This window comes from Urocitellus parryii, chromosome 9 (assembly GCF_045843805.1).
Source record: "Urocitellus parryii isolate mUroPar1 chromosome 9, mUroPar1.hap1, whole genome shotgun sequence".
Lineage (NCBI taxonomy): Eukaryota > Metazoa > Chordata > Mammalia > Rodentia > Sciuridae > Urocitellus > Urocitellus parryii.
Window position 1 is genome coordinate 81,841,784 of NC_135539.1, and position 17,322 is coordinate 81,859,105.

A 17,322-nucleotide genomic window follows, 5' to 3' on the forward strand; every position below is an offset into this window, starting at 1 on the left:
CCTTCTTCTCACTTATGTCTACTCCTGAAGCCACTGGTTTTGTCACCTTTCCTTTGGCCCTTAGCACAGGCATCCATCTGTCTCCAGGACTGTGGAATCATGCGCACACTCTCCCCCAACTTTCACTACCACTAGGAAAAAACACAGGACTGGGCAATTTCCCCCCCCCCCAAAGAACTGACAGTAAATATTCAACTTTGCAGGCAGATCACATGGTCTCTGACACATGATTCAACTCTGTTGTTATAATATAAAGAAAACACAGGCAAGGTTAAAAATAATTGCATGAAGCCAGCCACAGTGATGCACACCTGTGATCCCAGTGATTCAGGAGGCTGAGACACAAGGATCACAAGTTCAAATCCAGCCTCAGCAATTTATCGAGATGCTAAGCAACTTAGCATTCTCTGAGATCCTGTCTCAAAATAAAATAAATAAATAAATAAATAAATGTTAAAAAGTGTTGGGAATATAGCTCAGTGGTGAAACACCCCCAGGTCCAATTCCCAGAACTAAAACAACAACAAGAACAATAATTGCATGGCTGTGCTCTGATAAAACTCTGCTTACAAAAATGGTCACTGGCAGGACATGGCCCACCGACAGTAGTTTGCTGTCCTCAGGTCTAGAAGTCATGCCCCGGTTACCTGTAGTTGTAATCTCAGAGTTTGAAAGTCCATTGTATCTAATGCAATAAAACTTTAATTCCGAAATTAATACCTACATTGGGAAGATTCTTCCCCCCTCCAATCGAAACACAGATAAACTCGGAGTGCTTCAGAGTATCTACCTCCTGCACCAAAAAAAAAGAAAAAAAGAAAAGAAAGAAAGAAAGAATAAAAGGAAAACTTGGGGCATTTTTAAATGTACTTTTGATTGCTCACATAGGAAACCTCTAAGTACTTGGCACATTATTTTAATACTGAATGTGTATGTCATCAATTATCACTACAGTACTGCAGGAGCTTGGGGCTATGGCTCCAAGGGACATTTCTTTTTTTCCTTTTATTTTTGCTCTTTTCACATTTAGCCCATGACTTTAAAGAGGGATTTGGGACAAAGCTCCTCAGGGTCCTACTTTCCAAGTCCAAACACATTGGGATGACTTTTTTCGAGAGAAAGGCTAGGGTGTGGCACCAATGCTGAACATCAAAGCAGGAAGCAACAAGGATAAAAGGCAATTTAATAAGTCACTTTGAATTCCGATGATTATGAATATAAAAGTCAAACACAGAGAAAGGTAGGGCACCAGCCTCTGAAGATCCCCCTGCCTGCTCATACCACCTTCACATGCATAGTTATGTAGAGTGCAGCAGAAGCTTGAAACATGGAATCCATGTATTTCAATAACTACAATACAGGGTATTAAACATAGTAGAATTCTTCATATTCCTAAATTTACTTTTAATTTATGGTGTACCACAGAATTCAATTCCTCATTGAAAAATCATCAGCAATTAATAATGATCAACAATACATATGCTATAACAGGTATCTATAGAAACTATCACTTTAAAAAAAATGTGCAACTTGAATACAAGCATGGTAGCAAAATAGTTACTTTCTCTTTGTATACATAATGTAGCTAACTTAAAATGTCACTGAACAATAATAATTATAAATAAATATAATCCACATCAATAAGCTAAAGAAAAAATAATTATACAATAATATCAGTAAAAGCAGAAAAGCATTATTCATGCTAAAATACCTCTGCCAAATAGGAATAGATGAGAACTTCCTCAACTTGATAAAGAATATCTATAAAAAATTATGTCTAACGTTGTAATTATGAGAAACTAGAAGCTTTCTCACAAAGACCAATAAGGTCAGGATAAAGCAAAGATTTCCCCTCTCGCCACTGCTACTGAAGATTATATTGAACGTTGATTCTAATAAATGAATAAATTACAAGTATACATACTAGGATGAAAGAAATAAAACTAACTTCACACACTGTTTGATTGTCTAAGTCCCAAAAGTCAATAATAACACTAGTAAAAGCTCCTGAAACTAATAATAGTTGCAAGATACTAAAATAATATAAACAAGCCAATTGATTACTTGTTTATCAGTAATGAACAGGTATTTGAATTTTTTTTAAATTTTACATTAGCACCAAGAAATCTAAATACTCAAATATGAATATAACAATATATATATAAGATCTTCATGAGGATCTAATTAAAATTCCAATGAAAGATATCACTGATCTAAATAAATGGAGAGATAGTCCATGTTCATGGATGGGAACAATCAACCCTGTCCAGATGTCAGATTTTTTTTTCCTAACTTGGTCTATGATTTTAATTAAATAACCTCAATCAAAATCCCAGTAAGTGATTGTTATGGATTTCAATAAACTGATTTTAATATTTATATGGGGAAGTGAAAGACCCATAATAGCCAATGCAATATTGAGAGGGGAAAAAAAATTAGAGGGCTGACACTACCTGACTTCAAGATTATGTAAATGCTATTATGAAGCTACAGTAATCAAGACAGTGTGGTATTAGCCAAAGAAGAGATATATAGATAACAAAGAGCCAAAATAGACCCACAAAAATAGTCAACTGCTCTTTGACAAAGACGCAAAGGTCATTCAATGGGAAAAAAGTTTTCAATAAGTGTACTTTCACTTGCAAAAATAAACAAAAATCCTAAGAGACCTTACATCCTTTATAAAAAATCACTCAAAATGGGTACATTCATCCTTGACCTTTTTGTAGTACATAAAATGTGCTATAAATGCTTTTCCCTATGTAGTGATTAAGGACAATATCTCTGCAAGGATATTAGTTGCCCAATTGTGTTCAGGGACATTAACCATTCATCTCTCTTCCTGAACCAGACTGAAAGATATTTAATTCATTACATTAAAGCCCTCTCATGACTCATCAATTATTTACAATTACTATTCTTTAATTCATCATAATACTAAAAGAGACACAGAGGTGAAAATATTGTCATGAATACACACAGCACAGCTCTCTGCTGAGTCATATTCTGGAAAGAACACACAGAATTTACTTCCGATATAATCAGGAATTATAACTTAATTGCCAGCTTTTGAAAGTAATAGAACAAGTACAAGAGTGACGGCTGGTAAGATGGAAGCAGTACAACCTCAGTATAATACAGTACAACCTGTGTCTCTCCTCCCACAAAACACACAGCACACATGAACACTCCATCTCCATTCCCTTCCCAGCTTTATTTTTCTCCACAGGCTCTTACTATTACAATTTATCTGTGTGTACATACAAATGTGCATTTACAAATGACATATTTATGTTTTAACTGTCAAAATCCACACTAGAGTGCAAAATTCCTGAGGAAGACACTTTGTCTCTTCCTACATACTGTAAAGCCCAGAACCTAGAACATTATAGTCACTTCACAACTGTTTACTGAACGAATAAGACTATTACAAGCTGCGTAGTTTTAACATAAAAATAATGCATTACAAATAATATTCCACTAATATTAGTTTTCAAATCAGATATCCCATCTAATACTCCCCCTAATTTATCCATTTGAAAGTATATTTAAACTTCCTGAGCTGTAGCTAAGTAGCAGAGCTTTGCCCAGCATATGTAAGGCCCTGAGTCCAATCCCCAGCACTGCAAAAATATACACTACCACCAGCAGCATTACTACTACTAATTAAACTTAATAAGCTTAATTTATTATTATTAAGTATAGCATACTTAATTCATATGGTACAAATTTAATATAAATTTATATGTGCACAAGAAATGCCTTTGTTAATATTGTATTACATTCACATAAAACTAGAGAAAGAAATAAAGAGATACAATCCAGAGACAAAATCTAGAAGAGAATGTGTGTGTGTGTGTGTGTGTGTGTGTGTGTGTATTATTCTTAAAATAAAATTTGGTAATCATATTTCAAGCTTCCAGAATGAAAGTCATTTTAAAGCATAGTTAAAACTTATGCAGCATCTGAAAAATCCCTTACCAACTACCAGAATCTGTTTCTCCTCAACTTCTTCTATCTCACTAACTGAAGAGGTTCAGTAAGAACCAAGAATCACTCTACCTCACCTAAGTGTGGATGCTACTGCAGTTATATTTTTACTACTTTCATTGTTGTTTAGAAGTTTAAAGACAGATGTCTTCCTAGAAAAATCTCAAGAAACTAAAAAATTGATGAAATATAGAGCATGACAGAGTCCAGTCTACATATAATATGGGAAGACAGTACAGGGGAAAGTATCAAGTTTCCCTTTATACTTCTCATTCTTCAATTTTATCTACTTAATTGAATGGTCCACTGTAGGCTTTTCATTCTAAGAGTCATATTCCTCATGAGAACAGAGAAGTAATCTCATATACATACACATGTAGATATGAAGATGAAGTTAAAGATAAATCTAATGGTATCTAGAATTACAAAGCCCATCACTGAATTTTCAATAGCTACAATTACAGATTTTATATATATATTACACATACACACATATATATATGTATATATACATATATATATATGTATACATGTACATACATGTATATATATATTTTTTTTCAAAAGTGTTGGTGAACCAAGGCAGGGCAGATTGATAAATCCATCTTGGAACACAGCACTGATGATCAGAATATTTCTAAACTTCTCGGACGTAAATGTCATTGCTGGTCATCTCCATCTATTTCTTAGAACAAAGCTGATCTGATTTTGGTTGCTTAATTTTAATGAAAGTGTATCATTAATAGGAATAACCAGATAAAATTACAACAATGAGCTGTGAAGTAAAAGAGGATTTTAAATATTTTCCTAGAACTTCTCCAGCTTTCAAATCCCTGTTTGAAAATCAAATTATTTTTGCTTTCTTTTAAATGAACCCAAAGTATTTTTAGATCATTATTATGCATTTATCCCCAAACAGAGTGATATCAATTCAAGAAATGCTACCTACAGGCTGAGCTATCCTCTGCCTCCCCCAGCTCCCTATGGCACAGGCAATGATTCAATGTGAAAACAAAGCAAAATTTTAAAACATCCACATTCCTTAAACGAAGCATGCCCAGAAATATGTCCACCATCCTTTCTTATTGAAGAGAAGATCCAGCAACTTTAACTGAACATGGTCAGAAACATACACCTTAAACTGAGCATGTTCAGGGATGTGCCTGCCCCTACCTGGGCGTGTGTGTGTGTGTGTGTGTGTGTGTGTGTGTGTGTGTGTGTAGGCTCCCCAGTAAAATCACCAGGCTTTCCTTTTTTGGGAGAACAACAATTTGCAAATAACCCCAATGGTCTCCTTATTTGTTGCAAAGAATAAAACTTTTTCCACTCTTTAAATAAAAAGTCTTTGTAATTACTGTAATATGTTTTGAAATACTAAAGTGCTTCATAAATACAGATGTAAAGAATGATTTCATCATTATGTGTCAATAATCACTCTGTCCAACTATGTAATCAAGACAAATTTGACTCTTCTTTCTTAAGCAATGTCCCCAAGGCTACAGTTTGCCTATTTCTGATTTGCTTTCTCCTCCAAGTCATGACCTGACATCCATTTTCATCTAATTTCACCCATGTGGACATGCTATAAAGAGGGACACATATATTCTTATTGTCAGCTCTACCTTGATAGAGTCTCAATATGTTTAGCTAATATCGGCTGAGATTAAATCCATGTAAAAATCATTAGCATTAAATCAAGCCTGATGTTTGGTGTGGATGGACAGGCCTACACAGGTATGTATAGGAGACTGGGCTCAGAACAATATGAACACACCTTTCTAATTTCTCAGTTTTTTCCTGCAGTAATATAAAGGGCTTTCTTTAATCTAGGGTAGGCTCTCTTCCCACAAAGTCTAAGCTCTACCTTCCTTCATGCCCAGGATCCCTCAAAGATTTCCCTACTATATGGCTAGATGCTATCTCTTCAGTCTAAATAATGATGCCAGTAACAATGACAACCAATAAATTAGTTGATTCATGCACATTTTCTCATTTAATGTAAAAACAATCCCGTGAAAGAGGAGATAACATTTAAACTGCGTCTTACATAGGGGGAAAGTCACCTGTGTGAGTCACACAGCCAGCAGATCCATGCCGTAACCACAGGTCCCTGTAGTGCTACAGGAATTCCAAGCATCACTTGGTTTCAATCTTCCACTGAACAGGGCAGGACTGAAGACCCAGAGACACTGACATGGCTCCGAAAACCCCCAACTCCATGAATACATCACAGCATTCAACACATCCACACTTCAGCCCTCCTTGGATTCCATAGCTACCTTCCCAGAGTCTCCACCTCACCATGCTCCTGTCTCCTCCTGACCCTTCTTCTGTCCCCATCCTAAGTATCAGTGTTCTGCAGAGTTCCATCCTCACCCTCTAGCCTGATGCAACTATTCCAGGCTTTCACAGACTTCTGAGAGCAGTGACAGATGGCTGTCATTCCCCTCATGTCCACTCTACTCTTTCCATTTCAGCTAACAATAATGGATGCCCATTCCTTCAACTATCCCACCACATTACTGATTTATATTCAACTCATGCTTTTTCTGAGTCTAAGACTCCAGGTATCCCAAATTCTTATTTCATGTCTCCCAGACCCTCAGTACTCACCTCAAATTAACTACTTTTTTTGTACTGGGGATTGAAAACAGGGGTGCTTAAACACAGATTCAGATCTCCAGTCTATTTTAACTTTTGAGACAGGGTCTTACTAAGTTGCACAAGGCTTCACTAAGTTGCTTAGGTTGGCCTTGAACTTGTGATCCTCCTGTCTCAGCCTCCCAAGCCACAGGGATTACTTGCATGTGCCACCATGCCGGCTTCTCTATATCCCCATGTTTTCATAAAGCATTTTAGCACCTTTGCCATCTTCTTCCTAACTCACTAAATGCAGCAATTTTAGTTGAGGGAATTTTCCCAGGAGCTGCATTTCACTCTTCACCATAATCCAGGTCTGCCTGGTGAGAGGTAAGACCCAGGACCAGGCCTCAGAGTGATTTTCCTGAGCTAGTTAAATGATTATTTTTAAACATTCCCTGTATTTTCTTATTAATGTACAATAAATATTAAACAAGATACTCAAGTATCCATGTTAGTATGAGAAATACCCACTGAAAAATTTATAGACACACAATAAACCATCCAGATAAGGCCTTCTCTAGCTGTGACCTATTATTTATGTCTTCACCTTACTATATTCGTTGATTAACTTGTGAAGTGCAGCAGCAACCAAATAACCCTAAATATTCTTACAGCTTTATAGTATTTATGGATTTTTCCCAGTGAATGCAGACTATTTTACTCTTATCTCAATGTCAAAAAGTATTAATAGATGTATTTTATCACAAAATATGAAGCAAAGTTGACAATTTCATTATCTGTCAATAAGCTATGGATAACACAGGAAGATCCTGTGATTTTGTAAAATCTGAGAACTCTGACTCTGAAACTGAATTTGAGATTAAACCTCTTTGAGAATGAATCAAAACATATGAACAATAATGATATTTTAAGTAGTTGAATTTAATGTGTTTACCCCGACCAATCCACTCAGTTTGCTCAGTGCTTCTTAGTGTGTTTTAATTATACAAGAATGTCTAGCCCTTCTTCTGCTAATAAGAAAAGCATAAGAAAAAACTTGTAATAAAGCCAAGAAATGGATCACCTCAGTGGACAGGATACCCATGGTCCCTCTTGTGCTAAGCTAGCATACCAAGCAGACATGTCCTTAGTTAGGAAAATTCTTTCAATGCAAAGAAAAAGGCAGCAACTATAACAAAACTAGCACCATGTGCTGGGCTCAGGTACCAACCTCCGTTGCTCCTCGCCATGTTCTCCTGAAGGGACAGTGAGACATTCATCCATGTGTCCGTGCAGCAACCTGAGGACATCACCACCAATCAGATACCCTGGAATGATTAAAAGTCATTTGTGACTGGGGCTGGTAGCCAGACATTCCACCTGGTCCAAACTTCTACTTTCACAGAGAAACACAAGTCTAGTGAGGCCAAGGTCACAGAAGTGGACGGTGCTGGCTAACTTCTGAGTCCCACTTGGTAACATTCCCCACCAGGATACATGACCACATTACACACATGAATATGTTACCACGGCACATGTGAACCTACGTAAGTGGGAATAAACCAAATGAACGAAGGCATGGCCCTTGGAAATCCTGCCGCAGAACACCATGGTTTTGCAGCTCTAAGGCCTGAGCCTGGAAGATGAGGAATGTCAACGTGTGCCAACTGAGCAATACCCTGAGGCCAAAACATTAGAGGACACAACTCTTATAAACCTAGCAAATGAAACCACACTAATGAGCTAAAGTTGACAACAGCATAAATAATAAGCAAAGAGAAACCTTAATGTAAGCTTCACTTTTAAACAGCAGCTTAAACAAGATTCTCAATGTCCAGTATCTGCTTGAGAGACTGTTTGGACACAAAAGAACTCTAATGATCAACTCATTAAGCGATTCCACAAATGATCATCAACCCTGCGGCAAGGATGAGCCCTCTAGCAGAAGTGGAGTTCTTACCTTGGGCTGCTTCACTTCCTGAGCTGATGGGCGCCACGCTCCACAGGGTCTGCTGGAAGGCTGCGTCCACATGCAGGCTGCCATTGCCGTAAGACAAGTGCTGCAGCAAGAGGCAAGAGGGGCACAGCTGTCAGTCCCAGCGTGTCATGCTCTGTCAGCGCTAACTGGACACTGCAGGCTGGGAAACGTCCACAGACGGCATCTACTCAACCCCATCATTCAAAAATTCAAAGACTAGTAGGAGAAACAATAGTAATGGTTTCTATTTGACTTTAGGTATTTTTCAACTTTATGCTAAGAGGTATTAACTTAAACCAGTAATCAGAAACTGTACAAATAATAAATACACCAGGTAAATTTATTTATACAAAGAAACAATTTTTGTATTAAGGCTTGTTAATGGAAAAAATGGTGTAGAAGATGGGAAGTTTAAAAGTATAATTAAGTTTTCTCCATATCACACTGCAATAGTTCATCATTGTTGGTGAGATGGGTGAAATAGGCAGAACCAAATTGGGCATTTGTTTGTATCCTTTAGGAACTGTTATCTGCAATTTGATACATCAGCCATTAGATGGCAATATTTCTCAATCACGATCTGAAATTAGGATAATGAATTTCCTCCAAAACTCAGATGTTACAAATTTGAGATTTTCATTCATAATAATGACATTTAATATATTGAGACATAAGATATGAGTTACAAAATGTTAACTGAGAGAAACAAAATTATGAGTATAGCCAAATGCCTTGCTTATTTTACTACACTACCCAACTGCCTGTAGAATTTCAAAACTACATGAAACCACCACTTTTGACTTGGAGTCTTCTCAGCAACACCACCAGTACCCCTGCAATATTTCTGCAACACGTTCCCAACCCTGGTGACAGCCTAAGCATTTAGAGAATTTACTCACACCAGTGATTTCCCACGAACCTGACCATCCCAGAGAGATAAAGGTCAATCACAGACTGCAGGAGCCAACTGAAGTGTGCTCCACAGGCCTGCCAACACCCTAAAGGCCTCCTTGTTCTAAATATGGACATGCAGGTCCTCATCAAGAACATGTCCCTTGTTCTCTTTCTCCTAAAACCCAAGAAACTTCTGAGAGGGTGACTTGTCCACTTAGTTCATCAGCAGTTTTTCCAGCTGATAAGATTAAAAGCCTCCCAGGGGAGATGTCAGATTTAGCAGGCATGTGCTCTTAGCCCTGTCCTTAGCCTTCCTTGGCTGCCTTGCTTCTGCACAACCTCCCCATCACCTCAGGCTGTTCATTCTGACCCGCAGCCCAACTGGGACTCCCTCACTAACTCAGTTTCTTCTCCAATATGTTAAATCCTTTCACTGTTATGAATAAATCAAAGTCTATCTGCTTCCACAAGCAAGTAAAATATATTTTCCTTTACATCAATTATCACACAATGTAATTATCTGGTTTTCTCTGTAATCTGACAGAGATTCATAACCTAATCCTTAGCCATCTACAGTGTTAATTAATAAACCAGTACATGGAGACACCAATCCACCTTTTAAAATTACAACAGCATACATTTTTCTTGAAAACATATTCTAAGTAATTCCATAAATATTCCTATTTTAATGACTTAGTCAAAAAGCACACACACTATATAAATATGTATACTCACATATATACATTATAATATATAGAAGATGAAAATCTCTGGGATCTCATCTGAAAATAATTCAGAATACTAATGCTTACATTTTATTTTGGTGAGATAAAACTGCAAGAGTGGAAGCTCAGTCAATATGAAGAGTAGATAATTATTTGTTGAATCATCTTGGATTTGTCGAATGTACTGTGTACAAAACATCAAGCTAAATATCAATAGAATGCATCCTGTACCCCGAGAATGCTTGTACTCTTGTAGGTACATTCAGACAATGCTGTGCATTCAGACAATGCTGTGGGAACTTCAACCACCACACTGCAGGAACTGTAAGAGCTCTGGGGACACTGTGGAGAGAGTTGCTGTGCTGGGCCTGCAGGGATGGATGGCCTTCCACGGGTGGAGGGGGGCATCCTCGGGGTGGAGGGGGGCATCCTCGGGGTGGAAGCTCTGAGGGGACACAAGGAATCACTGGCCTGGGCTCCCGTTTTGGAAACAACATCTCTAGGTAAGTTTATCCATATGTTGGATTTAGACATGCATAACAATAATGTTCAAGTGCTAAGTGAAAATACTTAAAACATACCAAAATTCCTGTAAATCAGGGATTTTCATTTTTAATGTACTAGAAACCTTGACACTGGCAGAAGGGTAGGGCCCTGGTCTGTGAGAAGCTCTGCCAAGGCCCCCAGTGGCACAGAGGCACAGGAGCATGGGGTCCAGCAGAGACCCCTCCCTGCTTACAGCTCACACTGAGAGATGCAGCTATCAAAGGGCCTGTGCACAGAAGCTGTCACCATGCCAAGGACTTTCTGTTTAGGTGCTGAGGAGCTGCTGCACTGAGAAACAGTGAGGGTGGAGAAGCTGGAAGGTAATGTCTAAGGCACACCTGAGACAACATGAGAGGAAGATAAAACACAAGCATCAGTCCTCACACGCCCTTAGGGTCTACTACAGTCATATGAAGTGATCTAAATAATGTGCACTCTTTGAAAGAAAATATTCTCTGGGCATAGCAACTCTGGATGCTTCTATTTAATTTTGCTGCTTATATAGTGAAGGGAAATCTGAGTATGAACAGCATCAAGTCAGCCATGGTATTGAATATTCAAAATTCAGTAACAGTTTCAGTTACCAAAAGAAAGATGAGTTGTCTTTAAAGCAAAAATAGATGTGAGTAGAAAGTAAAAGCAGCCTTTCGCTGAAAAATACAACTACCATAGAATTTACACAATAATCTGGCAGTACAATCCACACATCAGGATGTGGGCACTCATCTCACCTTTAACCTAAAATTGAGTGATTTTCAAGCTTTAAAATGCACACCCATCATCTGAGGATACTGTCCACAAACACAGGCTCAGATTCAGTGGGAGTAGGATGAGGTCAATCAAGACCACAGATCCAAAGACTATGTTTGGGGCATACGATCTCAGAAACAGAAGTGACATTACAAATCCCCTCTCAGGATTCATATCCTAAAGCTCACTAAACCATACTTCAGTATTTTTAGTTTCTTTTGTAGCCCTACATATTTATTCTATGCATTTTAAGAAATTATTATGACAAGAAGTCATAAAGCTTTCAGACTGCCAGAGGCACCCATGGCCCCAGAATTTTTAGGAACTCCAAATTCAACCCTTAGCTGATGCAATTGTACATTCCTTTGTTTATCTCTTAGTACATATCAGGCACTTGGGCCTTGGTGATCCAGCATTCAGAATAAATCATCATCAAGGGACAGAAAACACAGTAAATTAATCTTAACCCTCAGGCTTCAGTTTGTTCCTCTGAAAAACAAACAAATCATGGGCATTTAAAAAAGGTGCGATTGCTAGTTGTAATATTCTATGACTCTATTACCTGAGCCCACACGGAGATTTTTTTTTTAAAGGCTCAGTAAATTAATCAGAATGGCATTATAGAGCCTGAGAGCGCAGCTTGGTAGTACACATGTGGTGAGTAGGCACAGAGCAGAGTAGTTTCTACCATTCAGCTGAACTTGAAAATATTTAGAATCACTGTTTTATCCTCAGTTTGATGCTATTTGAGGCAATTCAGCAATTTATTGTGCAGTTAAAACACTTTTGCATTTGTTATCAAAAATCTTCTAAGGTGAGCAGGAGAGAATTTTGTGAACCCTAAAATAGCATTTCCTGAACCAAAGTCTTAATTTCCCTCACTCTTTGGGTTGGAGGGTTGTGCTTTTCTTAATTTCCACTTAGTCGTTTGGCAATGTAAAAACTGTGTATGTCTACAGATGCCCGTATTAACAGAAAATTGATAAGAATCATCATTTCCAATGCAAACAAGCCAGAAAATAAACTGGGATCTTTGGTGCACACCAGGGTGATTTTACATCTAACACAGATATAAATGTTTTATATGCTGTATCTTATTTTATTCAGTTGGGAATGGGATTCACCATCAGTAATAGCTACTTGCCCTGCTTTCATCTAGCTGTGCATTTCTCTGATACCTTAGCTGCTTCACTAAAGTCTTCTTTAAAAGAAGACAAAATTTCCAATAGGGGCAAAGAATATCTTTCCTTTTAGATATTCTTGAAAAGAGGGTTAAGATATCATTTCATATCAGAATATAAAACAGCAGAAGATGAGAAAGGGCATGATTGGGGTGAGTAGTTACAACCATTCTTAGAGATAAGATGCTTTATTTCCGGGAAAACATGTTTCACTGCCCACTTCATAAAGCATATGTGCCTCCTTCCATGCACAAAGCACCTTCGCGGAAGGTGGGGTGAAAATCAGCCTTCTGAATCATTTTGATCAACTTGGCATTCCAGCAGCTGTGAGCCTTGCTGTGGAGTGTTCCACGCACAGCACAGTGTTGGATGGGGTAACCTCAGGTTAGCCACCAGGGATAGTGTGGGCAACAGCTCCTGGGTCAACAGACACCAGCGACTGAACAGCTGTCAGGTCAATGGTGAGACAAGTTTCTTTTACATAGTTTTAACTAATTTGTGTTTGGGCACAAATTTTAACTTATTTTTAGCCACACCAGCATCTTCTCAGAATATTGCTTTCACACAACAGATCTTTATTCAAGACCACCTATTACATTCCCTGCTCTCCTCCTTTCCCAACTCTCTCTTATTCTGGTTCAACACGTGAGTTTCTTTAACCATTCTCCATGGGCACAAATCTCCCAGGTAAGGATGACAGCCACATGCTATGCCAGTGCAGGGGCCTGGCTTGGATTTAAGCATCTCATCCTCGTAATACCTTGACATGCTGAACTCGTTTTCCCAATAGCCCCAATGCAGAAACTTCTTAGTTACGTAGTTGGTCCAGCCTCAGACTCACCAGACTATGAATAAAACAACAAGAACAAAACCCTACATATGTATGTGCACATACACACGTGCACACATGTTATCTGGTGTTCTCTGTGTGGATGGTCCCACAGATTCCTGACTTACTTCAGAGTCCTTTCACTACCTTACCATTTGCCCCTTCTTGTTTCTGAATCTTCCCACCAAGTCCACCATAAAAGCCCTTCAACCCACCACCCAGGTACTCTATGGACACAGCACTAATTGATTTGAGATGAAGCAGCAGCATACTGAGACCCAGGGACTGCCTGCAGCACCCTTAACCTGCCTGATCACATGCCTGTGCATCTCCAGAGATGTGGTTTATGGTGTGGTTTGGACCTTAAACGCCCAGCAAAGGCTTGTGTATTGAAGGCTTGGTCCCCAGCTGATGGCACTATTGGGAGGTGGTGGTGGAACATTGAGGAGGCAGGGCCCAGAGGGAGAAAACCACTGAATCCTGTTACTTGATTTTCAGAAGGACTTTGGGCTGGTAATGTGAAAGCTGCACTACCAAGATTTAAAAAAAAAAAAAATCTCCCAGTACATTTATGGGATGTTGATGTTTAAAAAAAAACGACACAAAGTGTTATTACCTGAAGTCTTCCCACCCTATACCCTTCATTGCCTTGTGTTATCTTGTCACTGGGGGCTCATCCCCGAAAGGGACATTGGGACTCCAGCCCCCTTCTCTTTGCTTCCCAGCCACATGAAGCAAGCAGGCTGGCTCCAACATGATCCTTTCATGATATCTGCCTCACACAGGCCCCAAATTATGAAGCAACTGAGGACGAAAGTCTCTGACACCATGGACCACAGTACACCTTTCCTTTACTGAAGTGGCTTATGTCAGGTGTTTAGTCACAGTGGTGGGAAGCCGACACAGTTTGCAGCCCCCACTAAGTCTCTTGAGGGCAGACTTGGTGCATCACGGGTCCACAGTCTCTCTTGTTGTTTCTGCTATTGCTAGGTCCCCACATACATGAACAATTAAAGTGCTGACTTTATTACCAAATGAGAGGGACATTTTAACAACCTGGTTGGATACTCTTTTGCAGCTCTTTTTAAAAGTTAATGCTGGAAACTTAAATAATTAGCTAAACTGTAGTCTGGAAATTGTTTGTTCATTTTAACTACTACAAGGTTCATTTATTTCCAAAGTTAACAGGAGGTAAACCTCATATCTTAGACATTGACATTACTATTGCTATTATTTGAACAGTGCTTATTAATTCAAATTACATTCAAATTCATTATCTCACTGCCTCTTCTCAAGAACCTTGGCTCTACATTCTGTTATTACCAACAACTTCACTTTACAAGCGAGAAAGCTGGTATTCATGGAGTTACATGACTTGCTCAGGTAGTTAGCTGCAGAACTGACATTAGAAGCTCTAGCCTCTGTGAGGTTCTGAATTTTCCACTCCTTTGGTGAATAATACCCTGTCAAATAAATTCTGTTGTATAGTGAAAATATAAGTGGCACAACAACAAAAAATGTAGAATAACATCAAAGTTTAAAATGTAGAATTTGTATACTGAAAAGCCCGTGAATTATATCTACCGCATGAATTATATCCAAAGACAACTCCAAATCAACTGCACATCTCCTGAGCAAATGTGTCACCCTGCAGCACACACATGCACGTAGCAAGGGCTTGATAGAAGCTTATTTTACAAACTGCACATTTGCACTGTTCCAGGAATTGGCATGGTGACTGTTTCCATCCATATCAGCTAGAGCAAACAAGTGGAAAAATGTTCAGGCCTCCACCAGCTATGAACCAGCAGATGCTACTTTTAATTTAATAGTCCCTGCCAGTGACTGCACACTGTCAATAACTTACCACACAGAGGAATGGGCTTGTTCATTACCAATTTCCCCAGATAATTGGCAGTATAAACCCTAAAGTGACCATTTCATGTGCTGTCCTTTACCACAGCACCAAGCCCCCAGTCCTACTGTCCACACTTACCAAGTACCGCTCAGAGGACACACTAACTAGGATGAGGTCATCTCCAACCCGTACTTTTTCTCCTTCTGATCGCTGCTTCGAGGCTGGATGTATAGTCCACCAACAGGCCTCACCTGCAGAGTGAAAGGAGAGTGAAACACAGAGAAGGGTCTTTTAACTTAAAATCTGTTTTCTTTGCCAGTGATTCCATTAGCATGACTTTCAGAAATGTAAAATTTCATGCAAATTTCTCTCTTAGACCATGAAAATCTAACAAACTTAGCCAAATTAGCTTAGGATAAGACATACTAAAATGCAAAGTTTCTTCCAATAGAAACTTGATGTGACATTTTGGGAAGATTTTAGTCTACCCCTTCCCCCACTAAGAACTATTTAAGGATATTTATATAAGTTCACATAAGACCAAATTCAGCAGCCACCCAGTTCTGAATTCACTCTATGCAATCGCACACCATTATCCTGTTCACATAGCTCTTCTATAATAACACCTAGCTTGGTGTCATTTCAGTTTCAGAAGGACTTTATGATTTGACAGTTTCCATTATGGTGATTTTTTTTTATTTTTAAATCTCCCAGGACTTTGAGATGCTGATTCAAAAAGGGATGCCAAGTATTGTCACCTAAAATCTTACTGTTCCAACCCCATTTTTGCCTTTGTTATTTTAAAATGCAGTTTGTATTAATCTCATAGTAAAGTAAAAGAGAATCCTGGTACATAAGAATACATTGCAAAAAGACTTGGCTACACATCAAATCAAATCATATCTTCTAAAAAAGTCCAGCATAACCATGGACCACATGTCCATTTATCATTCTTCAGCCCCTCTGCTGAGGTAGGGATGTAGGCACACCATCCTTCAGTCTGTCGAGACCTGAAGATAGGTTCTCTCCAAAGTGGCAACAGAGTTCTAATGATATCTATTAGCTAGTAATTATGCTTCTCTCCCCTTCCACAGCTTTATTATTTTTCTATAAACATATTTCCTCTTCCTAACTTACTGATGCCAGAATGCAAGGTCCCTAACAGCAGGAATTCCACATTTTTCCCCCCACTGGGGTCTTCCCAGCTCCAAGTAGCATACACTATAGGCACTCAGTAAAAGTTAATTTTGCATGAAGTAATAAACGAGTAATCCAATAATATTTCTTAAGCATCCTATAGTCAATATGTAGCCTGGGCCTTGTACTGCTTTTCTTACACAAACCAGTCTTATTTGCAGGTCACCACCCAGCAGAATGCCTTATCTTCATTCACCAAATCCACTTTTTTAGAACTGTAGATAGTTTTTCACTCACTCTCACAAGCATTTATAGGGTACCCACTGTTTGCCAATTACTGCTTCACAGTAGCCTGGGAAACATTTAGTAAACAAGAAAAAAAAATCACCTGCCTTGTAGGTTTAACTATGATGAAGGAAAGCAGAAAACTAATGATGAATACAATAAATAATTCAGCAATTCAGAAGAAGTAGAGCCATGGGTAGGGGAGAATATTATAAGGGATCAAACTTAGGCAGAGGGACTGACTTTTTCTGTCATCCTCTTATCTCAGTGTAGGAACACAAGTTCTGGAACCCATCTTGAACGTCTTCTAAAGAGCAAAGTTGACTTTCTTTTTCATTTAACAGTGTGTTAAAATACACTAAATGAGAAAACTAAAACCCTAGCAAAAATGTGGAATTACTGAGCCTACAGAAAATGAAAAATCAGAATGCCTGGGATTCTCAGACTTTCTTAATTAGTTTATATATATAGTTTTTATATGTTTGTTGTTTATTAAACTAGAGAATGCGAGAAAGTATTTTAAATTTATAGCTGATACGTAAAAGGTAAAAACTGAACATGTTAAT

At 38.5% G+C, this 17,322-nt stretch overlaps 1 protein-coding gene across 1 annotated transcript in view; it reads right to left on the reverse strand.

The window, feature by feature from the left end:
• The window catches only part of Ryr2 (ryanodine receptor 2), a 588,770-nt gene that overhangs the window by 319,715 nt on the left and 251,733 nt on the right, over window positions 1-17,322 (reverse strand). The window contains exons 8-10 of the mRNA XM_077802933.1: window positions 15,473-15,585; window positions 8,534-8,633; window positions 7,805-7,901 (exon numbers count right to left, since the gene is read on the reverse strand). Of these exons, the coding sequence (XP_077659059.1) occupies window positions 7,805-7,901; window positions 8,534-8,633; window positions 15,473-15,585 (310 nt within the window). The remainder of the gene's footprint in view (window positions 1-7,804; window positions 7,902-8,533; window positions 8,634-15,472; window positions 15,586-17,322) is intronic.